The sequence below is a fragment of the Nymphaea colorata genome, chromosome 1 (genome assembly GCF_008831285.2).
Source record: "Nymphaea colorata isolate Beijing-Zhang1983 chromosome 1, ASM883128v2, whole genome shotgun sequence".
Classification (NCBI taxonomy): Eukaryota; Viridiplantae; Streptophyta; class Magnoliopsida; order Nymphaeales; family Nymphaeaceae; genus Nymphaea; species Nymphaea colorata.
This window is the reverse complement of record NC_045138.2, coordinates 565,058-586,765: the sequence shown is the minus strand read 5'-3', so window position 1 is coordinate 586,765 and position 21,708 is coordinate 565,058. Positions and strand designations below refer to the sequence as shown.

The window sequence follows — 21,708 nt, the reverse complement described above, 5'->3', positions numbered from 1 at the left end:
CCAACCAGTTAAAAAAAAAAACAATTTTTCCTAGATTATTGACAGTTGGCCATGGGCCGCCTCATAAGAAGTCGGGCCGGGCCACAGCCCATGCCGGAGTCCAGGCCTGACCACACAACCACAACCCAGACCCCATCCCAGCCCAGCCCCACTCGAATATCATTGTACATTATATTATATATATTAAATAAAATAATATTTTAAATGAACAATCAGACCTCGGACTAGATCTGAGTCAAGCTGGGTACCGGATGCCCATTGGCCACTTGGCCCTATGCTCGCTCTTCTTCAAGAGTCTATCTTTACTAAGATTAAGAAAAAAGGGTCCATCTGATTATTTATTTATTGATTTATTTTTGTTGATATTGTTATTATTATAATCATCAGTTTGACTAATAGCACCAATTATATGGTAGGGACATTAATTTATACATACTTGAGAGGCCAATAATATTCAAGTAGTGAGAGAGCAGTGGTCTCCTCTGGGTGGGTCCAATGAAGAAAGGACAAGGGATCCAATTGCTCAAGTGGTATGTTCTTTTACTCCTAATTAATGGACAAAACTCAGGTGAAAATTTGCAAGGGAATCTTGTAAAACCAATAAAAGAGGTAACAAAAAGGAAACAGGATAAGCCAAAAGCATCTTTTTTTCTTTTGGACTTCCAACAAGAAGCTAAAATGGATCTCAGATGGTCCACTTGAGGTGAGTTGACAATGTCCATATCCATATAAGATGAATGGTTGTGGATTCGGTTTCGGACCCGACCCAATTCCATATTCAACAAGATCCATTTTATGTATTGAACTGTTCATTTAGATTTTGGATCTCCGTGACATATATCGCATGGGTAATCCAACCCGAGCGTGTTTGCTTTCCTGTTTCCACTAGAGACTGAATTCTCAAAATTATCCGCCTTAAAGGTCCATGTCAGGCCCGTTCATATATTACATGGGTACCTTACAATTCTAGTATGGGCATGTTATATACATACATATAAAATCAAATTGAAAGCAAAATTTAAATAAAAAAGTGATATAAATAAAAATATTACATGTTAATAAGCAATAACTCTAAAAAACATAATAAAAACTAAATTAAAAAAACTAAATCATGTAAAATTAAGTAGTGTGGATTAGTTTCGATATAAAAGTTCCAAAAAATGGTCCAGTCTAATATCCAATACACATCAGATATATTTACATCCCTAATAACTCCTGCAACTACAAGTAATACAAGGTGGTCAGATCGGTGTCGGGTTAGATCTTTCCAATACCAAAACAATTTAGGATTATTATGGAAGAAGCAAGCATTAACAGCACATGGACCCAAATATGTATCCAGATTTAAGCATCATAATTGGACCCGTTTTTCTGCGCAATCCAGTCAGAACATCTTGCACACACAGGGTTAATAAAGAAAATGACGATTTTGGCCCTTGTGTTTCCCTGTCACTACAGGACCACACCCACACCAACTCAGTTTGATCCACCAATCATGACTTCAGTCTACTTGTCAAACCAAAAGAGGGCACTTGACTTTCACAAAATGACAAATCTAGTCCTTCAAGTGGGCCTATATATATATATATAAAATTGTCATGTATAAAATTAAAAAAAACAAATTTTAAAAATTTCATTTATCATGTATAAAATTTTAAAAAATTATATTTCAACTACTGGTTAAAATTTTAAAGTTATAATTTATGAAAATTTTTTGGAACTGATTACAATATAATTTAAATCCTTCCAATGAACTTTATGATAGGTTGGTGTGGGCAGCGGCCCACATCAACCCTGCTGTTGGCGTGATGGTAATTATAAGTGCCTTATAATTGGACCCCAGAATCCTAACAGGGATGTCTCTGTCTTCGTTTCTCTCCATCTCTTACATTCAAAGGTGGTTTTTTTTTTTCTCTGGATGCAATGTGTCACGGGACAAATGATACGGCCAAAAAGTTTTCCATCACAAAAATAGTCATGAAAATCAATAGTCATGAAAATGTAGAACATCGCCAAAAAATAGTCGGACCCCTCCGGGTTTGAACTTCTTTTTACCGACATTGTTGGGGGAAAGTAGTCCCGTGAATGCGGAAAATGCCAAGGAGAAAACATCCCGTGTTTGGTTTATCTTGCCGAACTGACGGACCCATCTAAATGTGCAATAGGTCCCTTTACTTGCATGTTTTCTCCATGCATGCATATGGCCCGGTTCTAGATCTAACTTCTCAATATCCAACTAAATTGGAACTCAATATAAAACTCATTTGGGCATGTGAATGGAACCCATATTTGGATCAAACTGTCAAACTTTGTAACTGAATCCAATTTGGATACACATAAACGTATCCAATCAAGGTATCCCCAAAATATTTTGATCCATCGTTAACAAGCCCTGCTTTCGAACAGTCTTTCAAGTGGCCGATGTGCAACTGAGCAGTCCTTCATGTCCTTTTCATTTATCGTTGTATCTAATTGATGATTAGAAAAGCAAAAGCTTCTTTGAATCCATTCAATGAGCTTGACAAGCCCATGATAAACTGACCCTATTAATGCAAGCTCTTGGTCCAGGTCCATCATGTATAACTCTCTCTCTCTCTCTCTCTCTCTCTCTCTCTCTCTCTCTCTCTATATATATATATATATATATATATATATATATATATATATATATCAGAGATAAAAACCAGACCATTTGATTTAGATTTTTAAAATGTTTTTTTTTGTTTCAATCTAACCTTATTGATATGATCTTAAGAATGAGTTGATGCAAAACATATACTAAGTTGATAATTTGTTAGATAATAATGGTATTTTTATAATAAGAAAAAAATGAATGGCCCCCATGGCATGATAATAAAAAATTCAACATTTTTCATTAAAACAACTTGAATCAATGCATGTTTTATATAAAATAGTCTTTGCAAAATATTAAGTTTTTTATATTTTATTTAAAATAGTTTTTTAATAAAAAATCAGTGGGTCTGATTTTTATCCTTGACCTAAGTGTCTGTTTATATATATATATATATATATATATATATATATATATATATATATATATATATATATATATATATATATATATATATATATAAAGGAATCAAATAATCCTGATTTTGTTTTTGATAGGCAGATTCTTTCCATTTTAAGCTTAAACCAACATCTAAATAGTATTAAAGTAGGTGGCATGATGCTCAACCCGTGCAGCGACAAACTATTAGTTGGGACAATTCCAAAAATTCATTCTATTTTACTTCTTTGAACATTTAATAAGTATAGAGACATGGACTTTTTTGAGATCCGTTTGATTGTTAGAATTGTCACAATGTATAGATGTCTAGGTCTAGTAGGAATATATCTTAACAAATGGAATTCAAATCGAATCTACTTTGCCATATCTATTTTATTGGATGTTCACATAGTCATATTCTAATTCGGATTCAAACACAAATGAACAAAAGTTTATACAAATATGAATCTGAATTTATAATCACAATGAGATCTGAATCCAATTTTTAAATTTATGGTTGAATCTGAACCCGACTTTTAAATTGTATGCTAATGACATTATGATATGTTAGGTGCTGACTTTCAAAAAAGATGGGCAGTAGATAGAGGATATTTATTGAAAACTAAATTTGAATATGAATCTGATCAAGTATTTATTTATCCTAGTCAGGTCAGACTTAATGTCTTAAGTCCGAATCCAATTCAATTTCCAGATTTGATGCTAATTTTTTTTTTTTATATAACACACACACACACACACACACACACATATATAGAGAGAGAACTAATTTAAAGGAGGCTGCAACTTACTTTCATGTGATACATAATTGAATAGCAGATATTAGCTAACATCTTTCTAGAACACCCTTTATTCTTTAATAAAGAACCATAAGAAAAACCACACCAGACATCTTCCATTACTTGGACATCACTTGGTTGCCTTCTTCATCTTTTGCAGACAAGACTACGCCCACTGAGCCCAGTGGTGCAGCTCATGGCACTGCCCAAGTTGTTCATCCTCATGACCTCACCAGTACTGTTGCCCCCAAACCGCGCCACTGCACAGTCGGCTGCGAAGATGTCTGATGTAGAGTACTTTCGGTCTCCGCCCATTATCGGCATCGATGCACCGATCTTCACCGGGCTCCTATACCCGTCGCGATACGTCTGACCGAGCACACCATCGACGTCTGGACTAAGTGAGTAGAACTTGAAGCTGAGGTCAAGGTGCGCAAAGCAGTCATCATCCCCAATTCCATACTTGTGAATGTGCGAGTCGGACTTGGTTACGGGCACAACATGTGCGGCCACGGAGAAGTGCTCGGGGACCTCGATGGCTAGGGCATTGGTGCCGTGGGTGCGAGTGATGCTAGTGAGCTCGGGGCCGGTCCATTTCGCACCCTCGTGGGTTGGTAGCTCGACCGGTGCATCGTCAAAGAGGACCCTCAGGTGGTCAACTGAGTCCACCCAGGAGCTGGCCTTGGTTGCACCAATGTAGAGTTGGTGTGACCCATAGAGTAGGACTATGGACTGGACCCAGGTGAAGTCCCTCTTCATTCCCTGCCCTCTTTTGCCTATGAAATGGGCATTGATGTGGAGGTTGGAGTCTGATAAAAGGCAGAAATCTGAGTCCTTTTTTCCATGGAAATAGAAGGTGATCCCATCCCCACCAATGAACCTTGGGTCTTGGCACACCGCTCCTGGCTTGTCACAACCTATTAATTAAACATGAAACATGTCAACTCATATATATATATATATATATATATATATATATATCATGGCCATAGAAAAAGCATTTTTTTTTCAAAAAAATGCGGTAAAAATAAAAAAAAATAAGTAAGCCGAAAAAGGGTAAATAAAGCCATTTAAAAAAAAATGTCAATAAGCGTTTTCATTTTTTTAAATGTCAAACTGCTTGTTTTCTCATTTTTGTTGTTTCCCCAATTTTTAAGTTTTTTAATTTTTTTTAAAAATGTACCTTCTTTTTTCAAATTTTCTCTTTACATTTGTGTGTGTGTTTCCTAGAATTTGGACACTAATAAATATGAAAATTGGTGCACAAATCTCAACTTTCCATCAACATGATCATATGATTCACAACTTTACACTCTCCTTTAGTACTATCTGAGATATAAATCAGATAATCAAAATTGCTGCACACAACTATACTTCATATTCTAGAGAGAGAGCGAGAGAAAGAGAGAGCAAAAAGAGTATTATCAACAAACCTTAACGACTAAAATGCTCCTTTTTCACATTGAAAAAAAAAACTTTTTGTAAAACAAAAACGAAAACAAAAATGTAAAAAGACTATGAAAGACATTTTTTTTAACAAATTACAAAAATATAATTTCATCCTTTACTGTATACTGCGCACATAACTTTCTCTCTATTATCAAAAAGGTTTGGAGTTTCGAAATGGCTAAAGTTGGCGAACACTTACGGCAAATAGGCTTGCAGGATGCGCAGTCAAACTGACAGTGGTGAGGGCAAGCAGCGGGGCACTTGTAGTAAGAAGCAGGGCAGCGGGAGTGCTGCTTCTTCCCTCCCTTGCAGCGGGCAATCTTGTAGTGCTTCGCCTCAGCCACCATCTCCCGTTCCACAGAGAAGATGATCACCAACAAGCAAAGAGCAAGAGAACAATTTCTCATGTACGCCTTCGCCATGGCCGATTTTCTTTCTTTCCAAACTATTTATGTGTTGTTGAGTCCTAACAATGAAACCCAGTGCCCTTTTATAGGACTCCAGTTGGTACCAAATGTCAAATCTTACGGTCCAAAAACACACGAATACAAACAAAAAGACCTAACATAAAGGTGGAAAGAGATATATAGCGAAACCACTTAACTTGCTGGTCAAAACCTATTTTTTTAAGTTTCCTTTTTTTCTCTTGCTCACATCGAGCTCGAGAAAAGCTCGACAGAAACAGCTCTAGCTCAACTCGGTAGTTATGTGTTGAACTCGATTTCGACTCTACAAACTCGTTTGAATAGAATTGATATTCATCGTTACTTGTTGAGCTCGAACTCAACTCGATTAAGGCTCGGCAATATCGTTTGAATATAATTTATATTCATCGTTTCATGTTGAGATCGAGCACGACTCGATTAAAGCTCGACAAACTTGTAAACTCGTTTGAATATATTGACTTGGTTAAGGCTTAACAAACTCGATTAAGGCTCGAGCTCGACTAGGCAGTTATGTGTTGAGCTCGAACTCAACTCGATTATTTGAACATGTCGACTCATAAACTCGATCTTGACTTGTTAAGCAAATGACTCGGCTTGAACTAGTTCACGAGCTGTGCTTTAATAAGTCGAATTCGAGTACCTTGACTCGTTGTTCACTCGTAATCCTAAGTTCTAAAGCTGTGTTGGTACGAGGTGGTGATATTTTCTTGTGCTTCAACTTGCATGCAATCATCAATATAAAGCTAATTAAGTATCGGTGGATACGACATGCATTGGTTCCCCGACGCCTACTTATAAGGTGACTCAAATTCGATTAAGCAAACCAATCAGCTTCAGATTCTTCAGGTTATAAGTTCTTTACCATCCAAATTTTATTGGCATCTGATTTTAATGTATGCTAATTAACTTAGGGATGTCGATGGATTGGATTGGAAGCGAGTATTTCATTATAGATTGCTTGAAATTGATAAAGAACATTAACATTGGATTTAAGAAATCACATCATATTTGGATCTGAAAATGATGTCGGATAGAATTTGGAATTGGATTTGAACCTAATTTAGGTTTAGTTTTATAAAAAAATATCCCCTATCTACTACTACCCCATATGGAATAAACATTTCTTCAATGGCATCTTAAATCTGAATTCAAATCTGAATATGCAAACATTTGATGCATCAAATATGGTTAGACCGAAAGGGGACATCCAATCCACATCTGGCCCATGGACATCCCTGCTGTGTTAGCACTTCGGAGCCGGATCCGTTTGCATCCCCAGTCATTGGTTGGACCCCAAGAGTAAATGTAACTATTTTTTATTTATTTTTTGAACAGGGATAAAGTTTGGGACTAAAATTCTTGATTAAGTCGAACCACTATGGAAGTCAGATGCCTTTTTCTTTGCATCATTGTGCTGAGGTCGCAGTTGGGGAGAATGCCAACAATCTTTATAGTGCTTAGAAAAAGGAAAAAGATTGCTTGACAATAAAGTTTATGGCCGTTTTTTAAAGTGCTTCTTCAAAGTTATCGCCATAAAAAACAAATGCTTTTGAGGCAGAGTTTTTTTGTTGGTATTAGAAATACAAATAATTTTCATGTAAATCATAATTATTTTCTTTTTTTCTAGAGGTAACAAATCATAAAACCTATATATGGCAGTGCTTCAAAAGGATTTTTGTTTTATTTTACTATGGACAAAAGTTCAAGAAGTTATTTATGCGGTAAAAATATCTTTTTTTCTGAGAACATTTTCTGTGCTGTTTATGCCCCTTAGTTGATATGGACCTCAACTTGGTCATGCGTCCGACTCGTCAAAGATTTGGATCACAATCCATTTTGCTTTATATCTCTGCTCTCAATCAAATGGATCAGATACAGTACAAACCTGATCCAGGTCCAGACCCAAGCAGCCAAGCTGTTCGCATCCCTAAGGGCCAGTTTGACACGAAGATCACTGTGGGTGTGTTCTATAAATCTGTCACAAATATTCAGAACAAATTTATGGTAAAATTTGTTTAAGTAGTCTACGAATATATCCAATATTTGGAAAAAAATCGCCAAACAATCACACAATGTTCCTCATGCCAAACAGCCTCTATGAGATCCATTTGCAGACAAAAATAAAACATATAAATAGAACACATACATAAAATTGGATTATGGGATGCCTATATATATATATAACTGAGTTGACTAATGTTGGGCAGACTTCTGAATCAAATAGTTGATTAAGTTGAATCCCAATAAGTTGATTTCTGATGAGGATGCACTATATACGAAGGTAGATCTTTAACTAACTCTATGATAGCTTTCATCTGTTTGGTGGATGTGAAGCTGCACTCAGTCTTTTGTGCATCCCCTCCTTGAGCTGAAAGCCCATAGTTAACAGGTTGTGGCCAGTAGTCTATTTTGAAGTGCAATTTGCCAATTTTCTATTGGGTAAGACATGGATAAGCAGAAAAATGAAGCCCAGTGATTGGGGAGAAGACCTTCTTGTCCAGCTTTCCAACCAGTCGCCATTTTCGCGGCTGTCAATGATGTGCGCTTCCTCATGGCCCATTTGTCCAACCACTTATTCGTGGGACAGGTGATCAAGGTAACAGGTCCAATTGCACAATCACATCTTTTAGTGAGCAAAAATAGGGATGTCAATGGATCCAAAATAGGGATGTCAATGGATCCGATTAACATTCTGACTGGTAAGCCAAATTGAATATCAGAATTAAGATTTATGAATGACAAGCAATTGGCATCAGATTCAGTATTAAATAATATTGGATTTGATTCAGAATTCAAATAGAACTGATTATCTTATTTTCAACATCTATATGTTTTGAAAGTTGGCGGTTCAGATCCGTTTGTATATTTTAGAAGTTTGATTGGAATTCGAATGTAAAAATAAAAGTTGGATTTGTTCACATTTGCATTATAAATTTAAAAATATAGGACCAGGACATGGTGTAATTTTCTCTTTTTCATTCATATTTAAATCCAAATATGTGAAGATCTGAAAAACCATGTATAACGAAGGTTGTATCCAATTCATATTCGATCCGTTGACATCTCTATGGTACGTTTGCAAACGGGTCGCTAACAGTGGGTGCTCTAACTTCAAGTTCGACTGTAGTGAAAGTCCGATCATCGGTTTATTTTCCGTGGGCGTTTGCAAGCAGTAGGTGCACAATGTTTAGTTGACAGGAGTTGCTTCCGATCGAGGCCCTGAAGCAGCCATGGACTCTGGGGTAGGGGAAAAGAGTTATATTTAATGACTAGTTAACATGGTTTAATTTAATTTATGGAAAATTGTGTTTGATGAATAACATAATTTGTCTTATTTTTATGATTATTAGTCCTTGGTAAATTTCATGAGGACACGCTAGTTCGATTTCGCTGAATATAGAGGTGTTTGTCACTGGTTGCTTTGAGTGAAATATCTTCTTATTTGTGAAAAGTTAGAGTAAGGAGGAAATCGTTTGTTTGGTGCATTTTTGAGTTTTTTTCATGTAACCATCTTGGAAAAAGAAAAGCATTCCTTTGTTTCACCAATAATTTCAAAATACAGTTTAATCTGTGATTATCACAAGTTGGCTATTTCAGCTCCATGGATTTGGGTCTAGACCTAATTTCGATATTGTTATCCAATACTTTTATGCACCCATGTAAATTGAGTTTAGATTTGGTTATCCTGGATTCAATATAAATTAATAGTAGTTTTTTTTCTTCAATTTAAGACATCACAAAACCAAGTAATATATTATTTCCAAAAAATAACTCAGTGAGCAAATTGAGTTTAGGTTTTGGCTATTTAGATCCACTACAAATTAATTTTAGATTCATTTTTCAAATTTAAAACACGGCAAAACCATGTTATTATCATCCAAACGGTATTAAGCAAGCAAACGCCTAGAAACCAAAGTTTTAGCCTGCCAACCAAACATCCAAAAATTGAATTTCTAGAACCAAATTGAAACTGAGTTGCAAAACCAGGTTTTCACAAAACTCATTTCCTATCATTGGCATCCAAATTATACCCAAATCTCTTCTCCATTAACAGTAGCAATATTCAGTAGGTCTCATCAGATACTGTGACAACCCAATGGACAACAACATCAACAGGTTTCAACAACAGCATCAACTGGTTTAGTATAATGTTTGATAACCCAATGAATCGACCAATCTTTAGGGTAAATTCATGAGGCACTCACATAAATATCCCTGGTTTCAAACAGATCCCGGGTGCTGAGAATAAGCCCCTGGGGGCAGGTGTCCCTTTTTTGTTTTTTAAATGGGAGGCAGCTCCATGGCTTCTCTCCATATAACTTGTTCCGTCTCATCTTTGCTGTAGTGGGATCAAGAATATAAATTCATCATTAAATTTATTCTTAAGCATATTATTGGTTCAGTCCAAAGCTGATGGAAATGATGCCAATGACGTAATGAAATTTGATACGTTAGACAAAAAAAAAAAAGTGAAGGAGAAATAATCAAACGTGAATAGAGATTTACTTAAATCCTATGTACGCCCTTGTGAATAGATTTTCCTTAGTTGCCTTATACAAGTTCCTTGTTCTTTGATTAAAATAATATAAAGCGGGCAATTCTTCATTTTTTTTTACAAAAGAAAAGGATTTTTGCAGAAAATTCCATTTAGGGACATGACTTCTTGGTCATAATCGGCCTAAAAAAAAATTCACGTTCACAAAGTATGTTGTTTATTATGGTCTTTCACCTAAGACGACAAAACGACCGCACCACGTGATGACATGTGGGAAAACTATACCATGTGCCGTTAGGTGGTTGGACCCTTTCACCATCGTAGGTGGAATTACTTTTATGATTTCTTAAATAAATTTATTGATGTGGTCAAATAATGACCCAGCTTTACCATTATCCCCTGACTCCGGTTAACATATGAGATCTGTTACATTATCATCAAAAGTTTGGCTCATATTAGGAAAATAAAAAAGTGGAGCCCGTTTTTTGATCTTAAGTCTAAAAATTGGGTCCCTAGGTGGAAATTTCCTGACCATTCTCTTGAAAATATTTCTTGGCTGAGCCATGCCTAGATTTTGGTCATTTTCATTTCTTTGATCGTAATTTGGTTTCCTTGATTTCTAGATCTCTGCCTTTTCTTTTTTCATTATTTGCATTCCAAATCCTTGGATCATGGTGACTCCAAATATTCCCCCACATCTTTTGAATGAAGGACCAATGCTTGACCCTTGTTATGATGGGTAATGAACAGTAGCCAATGCAAGCATTAGTTTGGTTTTCAATAACACATAACAGCTCCAATTAATCAAGCACATGTCATGAATAGAAAACAACTCTCACTCCCACTTTCCACACATCAAGCAGTGTATGCATGTAAGTATACATATAAATATGTGCATACATGCATATACACAGACATAAAAGTTCCACAGTCACATGATCCTCATTTAACCTGACTCAAAACTGGCTTCAGTATGGTAGATCTAATAAGCCCTCTAGTAGAAAAAAGATTGTCTTGGGCTGTGGGTTGTAATCCTCTCACTTACTCAAAATAGACCTTTCCATTGGCTTCAATTTATGTTAAAAAAAAGTTATCGACTAGCGTAACAAATAATATGACACAGAAGTATATACGTAGATCCTTGAAACTAAAAAAGATAAAAAACTTCAACAGGATCCAATTTTAACTCCAATATGATCTCACACTTTTGTGGTCTTGGGTAGATGTGTACCAACCCTCTCCTGCTTGAAAGAAGTGACTTCATGAAGCTTCAAGTCTGTAAATGGCCATTGACAGCTCAAGCACTTGCACTTTGAATAAAAAGATTTGGGTGGAAGACTGAACCACAACATTCGGTTCTTAATTCCAACTAATGCCCAAAAGCAAATGTTGTATGCTTTCAAATTAATGCACTCCTTCTATTGGATGAGAGTGAACATGCATTCCTGTGAAACATCTATTCATGTCAAGTTCTTGAAATAAAAAGGGTAACATTATTTGCCACTAATGCTAATTTCCTTAATTGCGGGTTGGTTCTAATCGACCACACATTCATTAATTGGCACCTTCATTAATTTGGACATCCTATATGGGGGATTAGGTAGCTTCAGCTACTCGTAAGGCTGGCCAAGAAGCAAAAAGCTATCTGCAAAGTAATTTCTCCTTATGAAAAGTTGCTTTTGCTTTTGCATTTTCTTTCTTAGAAATTTTTATTTGTTGATAAGAACCGACAAGTTCATCTTTAACTGGTACTATCTCGAATTTAAGCCAAATGTACTCTCTCTCTCTCTCTCTCTATATATATATATATATATATATATATATATATATATATATATATATATATATATATATATATATATATATCATCTGTCAAATGCGGAACAGTCGCCAGATAACCAAAATTTGAAAACTTACTACTGAATAGACTAAAATAGTTGCTAAGGCCTTGATAAACCATAGGCCTGCCAGGAAATACAATTGCTAATGCGAATATAGTAATTATTTGTTAGCACCAAGTTTTTAAATTTTGTTCTAATGAAGCGTGTTATAGGAAGCTACCCATTTGCAGCCGTAAAGCTTAACAAGCTTTGTCAGCTTAATTACTTCGTCCCATTCACTGGGTTTGCTTGGTCAACGAAGCCGATCTAGCACGAAATGGGCTAAGCCAAGAATTATTCCATACAAACACACAATAAAAGATTGTGTCCTCGTCAAGAATTAAAAGCCAATCGACCAAATTTTCAATTACCACTGACGTATTGACTTACTTTTAAAGCCAAAACCTTAAGATTTTCCACAAGGTGCAACCGATCGTCCTTTCCGTCTGTTCATACCCAATGAGAAAGAGAATTGAAGAATATATTAATATTTTAACGGTTTTTCAATAACAGAAGAAAGTCTTATATATATAATATATAGGACATCAAATCTGAGCCATCCGATCCTAGATCGGATGGCCCAGGCATCCCTTCCTCTCTCCCCACTCTTATTGCAACCGGAGCCCCGGCAGCTCTGCTCCTGGCAAGAGCTGGTTGCCTCTGCCCATCGTGGGTTCAGGTCATTCTTCTACCTATGATGCCTAGAGCAGATGCCGCTCGGACTGCCGGGTGGCGGCTATCCGGACAATACGGTAGGGGGAGCAGCGGAGCTCATTGTCGGTTGGAGAGGAAGAGAGAAAAAGAAGTCAAGAGTTCAGAGAAGAAGGGAGGGAGAAATTTGGACTGTCTGTTGTAAAATCGTCCAAATTTAAGGCAAAAAAGATAAGGTCATGGTTCAGTTTATATATATATATATATATATATATATATATATAGACCGAGTTTTATCCGTTCACGTGCAAAAGAAAAATGGGGGAGACACAACTGCATGCGCAAATTAGATAGACAGTTTAACTACGTACCAATATAAAAGTATGAAGGTGAAGGAACAAAGAGGAAAATAGTAATAAAAAAGCTCACGCTTCATATCTACATGCATACTTGTCCTCTAAGACATGCCTTGAGTTGGTGATTTTTTGATGCAAAGACACATACGTCATTGGTTCATACATCCAAACCACCGTGAATATGATTTTTTTCTTTTTTTTGGGCGCAAGGGGATGCATCTAATTAAACAATCCAGATTGCTGATACTTAAATAATTTATTCGAGAGTTAGATTAGAATCCGTAACAAATTTTGTTTTTTCTTTTCAAAAATGGGAGAGAGCTAATATTGAAGTACCATGTAGCATGTGATCTAGAGAAAGATTAATGCATGAATTAAATTTGTCAACTTTCTTGTTTATGGTGTCAAGAAGGTTGAGTAATTAGGTAGCCAAAATGCGAGCCGATGCTTGATTTGTTCCACGAAGACCTCATTAGCGTGTTTTTAATTTGCAGCTTATAGAGGTCTAGATAGACATCAAGTAAGAATATTTTCCAATTAATACTGATAAAATCTCAATATTTTGACAATTTTCATCGAATGGAAGCATAAAAATGTGATCTATATATGTATCTGAATTTGATAAGAATCAACCAGCAAAGGTGAGCAAAGAATTTTATGTCACTTCAAAACCAACGGGCACGTATAATAAAATCAAGTGACTTGAAAAATATATTTATATGTCAAAAACATGGTTTATATATATATATATATATATATATATATATATATATATATATATATATGATGGCCACAGAAAATGCATTTTTTTTTTCAAAAAAATACGGTAAAAATGAAAAAAATAAGTAAGGCGAAAAAGGGTTAAAAAAGCTGTTTAAAAAAAAAAAACTGTCAATAGGCGTTTATTATTTTCTTTTAATGTCAAACTGCTTGTTTTCTCATTTTTGTTGTTTTCTTAATTTTTAAGTTTTTTAAATTTTTTTAAAAATTTTCCATCTTTTTTTTATTTTGTTATTTTTTCTTCAAACTCATGATATTGTACCCGAAAAAACATTATCATTAAAATGCAAAAACTATATTTGTGACTATAGATTTGCGTGTGTTTTTCCTAGAATTTGGATACTAATAAGTATGAAAACTGGTGCACTAATCTTCACTTTCCATCAACATGATCATGTGATTCACAACTTTACATTTTCTGTTAGTACTATCTGAGATATAAATCAGATGATTCAAATTGCTGCAGACAAGTATACTTCACATTCTAGAGAGAGGGAGAGGGAGAGCAAAAGGAACATTATTATCAGCGAACCTGCAAATTCATGCACCGGTATCGTCAATGATGAAAATATCCTTAGTTCACATTAATTTTTTTTTTTTAAAGACAGACATGAAAATGAAAAGAAAGTTCAAAGACGATAGAAGACATACGGCAAATAGGCTTGCAGGATGCACAGTCAAACTGACAGTGGTGAGGGCAAGCTGCAGCAAGAGGCAGGGCAGCGGGAGCGCTGCTTCTTTCCTCCCTTGCAGCGGGCAATCTTGTAGTGCTTCGCCTCCGCCACCATCTCCCATTCCACAGAGAAGATGATCACCAACAAGCAAAGAGCAAGCGAACAATTTCTCATGCACGCCTTTGCCATGCCCGATTTTCTTTCTTTTCAAACTGTTTGTGTGTTGTTGAGTCCTCAATGAAACCCATTGCCCTTTTATAGAACTCCAGTTGGTACCAAATGTCAAATCTTACCGTCCAAAACCACACGAATACAAACAAAAAGACCTAACATAAAGGCGGAAAGAGATATATAGCGACACCACTTAACTTGCCGGTCAAAACCCATTTCTTTAAGTTTCTTGCTCCTAAGTAGGAGTGAACACCAGCCCAGTCGAACCCGAGTTCAGTCACCTCGAGCTCGGCTCTCGACTAACAAAATCGGCTCGAGCTCGAGAATAGTTGGGCTCAAGCTTGACTCGGCAGTTACGTGTTGAGCTCGAGCTCGACTTAATTAATATTCAACAAACTTGTTCGAATAGAATTGATATTCATCGTTATGTGTAGAGCTCTCGAGTCGACTCAATAAAGGCACGACAAACTTGTTTGAATATAATTGATATTCATTGTTATGTGTTGAGCTCGAGCACGACTCAATTAAGGCTTGACAAAAATTACAAACTCGTTTGGATATATCGACTTGATTAAGGCTCGAAAAACTCTATTAAGGCTCGAGCTCGACTTGGCAATTACTTGTTGAGCTCGAACTTAACTCGATTATTTGAACGAGTCGACTCATGAACTTGAGCTCGACTCGTTAAGCAAACGACTCGGCTTGAACTAGTTCACTATTCGAGCTTTAACAAATTGAGCTCGAGTAGATCGACTCGTTGTTCACCCCTACTACTAAGTTCTAAAGTTGTATAGTACGAGGTGTTGAGATTTTCTAGTGCTTCAACTTGCACACATTCATCAATATAAAGCTAATTAAGTATCGGTGGATACCAAATGCATGGATTCCTGGAAGCCTACTTATAAGATTACTCGGATTTGATTAAGCAAACTAATCAGTTTCAGATTCATGAGGTTAGGCGTTCTTATCATCCATATTTTCATAGGCATCTGATTTTAATGTATGCTAATTAACTTAGGGATGTCAATAGATTGGATTGAAAACGAGAAAGCCGAACATGGAGAAAAAGAACACATTGGATTTAAGATTTAAAAAATTTCATCTGTCATGTATAAAATTTTAAAAAATTATATTTCAACTCTGGTTAAAATTTTAACATTATAATTCAGCTCTCATCATGAAATTTTTTTGGAACTGATTACAATATAATTCAGCGGCCCACATCAACCCTGCTATTGGTGTGATGGTAATTATGCGTGTCTTATATTTGGACCCCAGAATCCTAACAGGAATGTCTCTGTCTTCTTTTCTCTCCATCCCTTGCATTCAGCGGTGGTTTTTTTTCTTCTCTGGATGCAATGTATCACGGGACAAATGATACAGCCAAAAAGTTTTCCATCACAAAAACAGTCATCAAAATCTAGTACATCGACAAAAAATAGTTGGACCCCTCGGGGTTTGAACGTTTTTTTACCGACATTGTTGGGGGAAATTAGTCCCATGAACGCAGAAAATGCCAAGGAGAAAACATCCCGTGTTCGGTTTATCTTGCCGAACCGACGGACCCATCTAAATGTGCAATTGGTCCCTTTACTTGCATGTTTTCTCCATGCATGCATATGGGTCCGGTTCTAGATCTAACTTCTCAATATCCAACTAAATTGCAACTCAATATAAAGTTCATTTGGGCATCTGAATCGAACCCATATTTGGGTCAAACTGTCATACTTTGCAACTGAATCCAAATTGGATACACATAAATGTTTTTGGATTTTAAGTTAGATACGATTCAATTTTAACTAATGGCATCCTACAACATTTTAGGATAATCATATTCCTGCTAAATTGGACTTTGTAATGCTTTACAGATATTCACATTACTTACATACCAATTAAGTTGGATTTGGTAAAGTTTAACATCTACTCTGAGGTTATCCCATCAGCCATCTCCCTTAGTATAGTTTCCTTAAGCCCTTAAAGATTATCAAGTTGAAGGAGGTCAAAAGTTCAATACTTCAAATGCATTCGCTAGGGCTAAGCCGCTTTCATGGCAGTGATCAGGGGTGGGGCCAAAAATTTTTCTGGATGGCTAAATTAAAGTTTCTAAATTTTGAAAATATCATTTTTCAAAATATTTATATAAGATAAGTGAAATTTTTTAAAGTTTATATGTAATTTTTTTATTTTTTTTGAAGTGAGGACAGGGCCTTACCTTTGCCCCTGGTGGTGATGATGACGACGCTTCTGCAGCAGTAAAAGATTTCAAGATATGTATTTTTTAATTTTATTTATGAAAAACCACCTTTGTTATGTAATTCTTAAAGCTACGAAGATGTCTGTTGACTATAACCACACCAACACACACACTCAAATCCTACAATCACACCAACCCTTTACTCACCATGAACGAAGTCCTTTCTCACACGATGCGTACACATGCATCAAGTCAGTTCACTTAGATGCTTTAAATTGCACAGTCGGAACACGAAAGAACAGACGTGCACTTAATGCTCTGCTGGTTTGGTTGCAGTTTCTGGAATCCAAATAAAGGACGTAGACCAAACTTGATTAGAATTTCTCATGAATCTTTATATGCATTTTGCTGATAATGGAATATTATTTCATGATATGCAAAGTGGTACAACCTCATTTATGTCAACCTAACGTACAAAAGAGAAACTGAAAGCTTTCAGATGCATTGAATTATGTGATTTGTTCATTCATGCCATAGGTAGAATCCCACGTACGTCATGCTTCATACGCATCTTCGTTTCCTAATTCTTTTTACTGATGGTAATTTTCCTGCCGCCTATAAAAGTAAAAGACGTGCAAGTATATTCTACTCTTTCTCAAATAATTCATAGTTCGTTTCTATTCTATACTTCTTAAATTGCTGCTATGGAGAATGATAGGGGTTTCACAAATACACATGGGTGTTGAGTGTAGATTCTTGAGTTATCAAACATGATAGCGAAAAGTGATGGGTTTTGTAAAATATACGCAAGTCCTGCACCTTCATATCGTGCGGAACCAACAAATGTGACTCCTAAACTACACTAACACGACTTCTCTCTCTCTCTCTCTAACTTCTATAAGTAAGAGGAAGATACAGAGAGAGATGAAGAATTGAGGAGTCGATTGAGGTCGTCAAGGATGGATGAGGCAAGTGCTGGCGCTTCCCGTCGCCGCGGCCACTGGACGCCAGGAGAAGACGAAAAGCTCAGACAGCTCGTGGAGCAATACGGCCCTCAGAATTGGAATTCCATCGCAGCCAAACTCCAAGGTCGATCAGGTACATGCTGTTGAACATCTCTCTCTCTCTCTCTTGCAAAAGTTCTTGCAGAAGTTGGTATTCTTCATCTTCCTTTCTTCCTCCTTTATGAACTTCAATAACAAGTGTTGAAATCAGCAACACGATCAAGCAGCAAAAACAAGAAACCATTCATTCTTCGTCGATTTCGCAGCATATTCCCATCATGTTCACGTCCTCGAGGAGAAATTAGAGCTGATAATAATAAAACAACCAGGCCAGAATGAAGGCGGACCTGGTAGAGTTGCACCATCTTAACCAAGAGGTCTAATTTCGAGCTCAAACCCCACAATCTGCCATGTATACCCAGTTTAACAATCAAAACTCCATTTCTGAATAACGTTAGCATGTTTATATGCTTAAAAGAAACTCTTTTGAATGAAAGAACAAACATACGATGATCTAAAACTTGTTTTCTAAAAGATTATTAGTTAAATTATTGTCATTATTGCTGTAATTTCACAAAATTAGCACAGGATACCAATATTGAAATTTTCTCTTTTCTGGGGTTTACTGTTTGCTTGTAGGTAAAAGTTGTAGGTTCAGGTGGTTTAATCATTTAGACCCTAGCCTTAACAGGAGGCCCTTTTCAGAGGAGGAGGAAGACAATGTCCGCCTCTTTGGGAAGAGAAGGTCTCACAACTTCATCAGCAGCAGCCCTGGGGACATCACCATGAGCAACTTCCTAACCAAGCCTTCCACATACGAAGAAGCTGCTGATACCATCAATTCAGGCCTCTGCAAGGAGATAGCGGCTGGTCTGCAGAAGTTCAGGGTTATGAACAGCCACAGTGAGGAACCAGAGGAGTCCTGCACCATGCATAAGAATGTTGGATTCATAGACTTTCTTGGTGTTGGGACTTAATTTTGCTTCTTTCCAAGAGTTGTAGTTCTTCTCTTTTTTAAAGCAATGCCAAGTCTTTCCCTATCTCTTGAGTTTTTTTTATCTTTTTTTAATCCCTTTTCCCAGCTTTTTTGTTCATTATTCATGTGTATCCCACAATCCAATTCTATCTATGTGTTTTATTTTTGTCTGCAAATGGATCCGGTAGAGGCTGTTTGGCATGAGGAACATTGTGTGATTGTTTAATGAATTTTCCAAATATTTGATATATTCGTGGACTACTTAAACAAATTTTACCATAAATTTGTCTGAATATTTGTGACAGATTTATGGAACACACCCACAGTGATCTTCGTGTCAAACTGACCCATTTGAAGCCCTGGATCAGGTTTGTACCGTATCTGATCCATTTGAAGCCCTACCAAGTCAAGGCCCAGAGAGCAGAGATATAAAGCAACATGGATTGTGATCCAAATCTTTGACGAGTCTGGACGCAGGTCCAAGTTGAGGTCCATATCAACGAAGGGGCATAAACAGCACAGAAAATGTTCTCAGAAAAAAAAATATTTTTACAGCATAAATAACTTCTTGAACTTTTGTCCATAGTAAAATAAAACAAAAATCCTTTTGAAGCACTGCCATATATAGGTTTTATGATTTGTTACCTCTACAAAAAAAGAAAATAATTATGATTTACGTGAAAATTATTTGCATTTCTAATACCAACAAAAAGCCTCTGCCTCAAAAGCATTTGTTTCTTATGGCGATAACTTTGGTGAAGCACTAGCAATCTTTTTCCTTTTTTCTAAGCAATAAAGATTGTTGGCAATTGGCATTCTCCCGAACTGCGACCTTCTCACAATGAAGCAAAGAAAAAGGCATCTGACTTTCATAGTGGTTCAACTCAGTCAAGAATTTTAGTGCCTAACTTTATCCCTGTTCAAAAATATATATATATATAAAATAGTTAGCTTTACTTTGGGGTCCAACCAATGACTGGGGATGCAAACGAATTCGATTCGGCTCCGAAGTGCTAACACAGCAGGGATGTCCATGGGCCAGATTTGGATTGGATGTCCCCTTTCGATTTAACCATATTTGATGCATCAAATGTTTGCATATTCAGATTTGAATTCAGATTTAAGATTTCAGTATAATCTGTTTGGCTTGTCGAAACCTTTATTGACACAGCTTCGGGTGATATGAGGGACACCAACCAGGACAGCCACGCCCCATCCCTGTAACACAGCGGTATTTAGAAGCCAAACAGATTATGACCAAAGCTATGTGTCAATAAAGGTTTCGACAAGCCAAACAGATTATACTGATCCCCATCTATATGGCCAATTTAGGGGCCGAACTAAAGAATGATATATATCTAATACTTGATACTTAAGAAGAAGAACCAATTCAAGGACTTGTGTTTAATACATACATATATATATATATATATATATATATAAAAGGTTTGGATGGAAAAGTTTGCCCGCCTCTCATAGCACACAACATGATGTATTGCATTGAAATGCCGTAGTTAGAGAAGCTTAAGATAGATGAAAAATGTCAGATTATATATATGTATATATATCATGGCCACAAAAAATGCATTTTTTTCAAAAAAAGTGGTAAAAAAGGAAAAAATAGGTAAGCCGAAAAAGGTAAAAAAAGCTCCTGGCGATTTCATGTTTTTTTCTTTTTTAAGGTGAAATTGCTTGTTTTTATTTTTTTATATTTACTTGCTCGTCATGTACTTATTTTTTAACGTTGTCATTTTAGTTTTTTCACTTTTGTTGTTTTCCTAATTTTTAAGTTTTTTAATTTATTTAAAAAATTTATCGTGTTTGTTCATTTTTTTTTTAAGCTCATGATATTGTACCCGAGAGAACCTCATCATTAAAATGCAAAAACGATATTTGTGACTACATACTTGTGTGTGTTTCCTCGAATTTGAACACTAATTAAATACGAAAATTGTACTAATCTCAACTTTCCGTCAACATGATCATATGATTCACAACTTTACACTTTCTGTTAGTAATATCCGAGATCTAAATCGGTGACCAAGATTGGTGCACACAACTATACTTTCCGAGAGAGAGTGAGAGAGAGAGAGAGAGTGAGAGAGCAAAATGAACATTATTATCAGCTATCTGAAAATTGGTGCACCATATGGTTAATGATTAAAATACATTTCCTTTACAATAAAAATTTTTTTTGTAAAGATAGAAATAAAATAAAAGAGTAAAACTATAATAAATAATTTTTTTAACAAATTATCAAAATGTTCTTCCCTACTTTAAGGCAACTTTCTCTCTGTTATAAAAAAGGTTTGGAGTTTCGAAATGGCTAAAGTTGGCGAACACTTACGGTATATACGCTTGCAGGATGCGCAGTCAAACTGACAGTGGTGAGGGCAAGCAGCGGGGCACTTGTAGTAAGAGGCAGGGCAGCGGGAGTGCTGCTTCTTCCCTCCCTTGCAGCGGGCAATCTTGTAGTGCTTCGCCTCAGCCACCATCTCCCGTTCCACAGAGAAGATGATCACCAACAAGCAAAGAGCAAGAGAACAATTTCTCATGTACGCCTTCGCCATGGCCGGTTTTCTTTCTTTCCAAACTGTTTATGTGTTGTTGAGTCCTAACAATGAAACCCAGTGCCCTTTTATAGGACTCCAGTTGATACCAAATGTCAAATCTTACGGTCCAAAAACACACGAATACAAACAAAAAGACCTAACATAAAGGTGGAAAGAGATATATAGCTACACCACTTGACTTGCTGGTCAAAACCCATTTCTTTAAGTTTCCCTTTTTTTTTCTTGCTCCAAAGTAGGGGTGAACACGAACCG

The 21,708-nt window shown here is 36.2% G+C and overlaps 2 protein-coding genes across 3 annotated transcripts; one reads left to right on the top strand and one right to left on the bottom strand.

Moving 5' to 3' along the window:
- Positions 1-3,723: 3,723 nt before the first annotated feature.
- LOC116265832 (uncharacterized) lies at positions 3,724-5,712 on the bottom strand. Its single transcript, XM_031646785.2, has 2 exons — positions 5,456-5,712; positions 3,724-4,724 (listed from the first exon to the last, which is right to left on the bottom strand). The coding sequence occupies exons 1-2, from the start codon at positions 5,676-5,678 to the stop codon at positions 3,955-3,957; spliced, it is 993 nt and encodes a 330-aa protein (XP_031502645.1). The 5' UTR covers positions 5,679-5,712; the 3' UTR covers positions 3,724-3,954.
- Positions 5,713-17,835: 12,123 nt separating this feature from the next.
- LOC116245996 (transcription factor MYB10-like) lies at positions 17,836-19,014 on the top strand. 2 transcript variants are annotated; one of them, XM_031617661.2, is made up of 2 exons: positions 17,836-18,001; positions 18,613-19,014. In XM_031617661.2, exons 1-2 carry the CDS (start codon positions 17,863-17,865, stop codon positions 18,882-18,884), a joined length of 411 nt encoding a protein of 136 aa, XP_031473521.1. In that variant the 5' UTR covers positions 17,836-17,862; the 3' UTR covers positions 18,885-19,014. The 2 variants fall into 2 exon arrangements, with proteins under 2 accessions (XP_031473521.1, XP_031473520.1); XM_031617660.2 differs by having other exon boundaries at positions 18,547-19,014.
- The last annotated feature ends 2,694 nt before the right edge of the window (positions 19,015-21,708 follow it).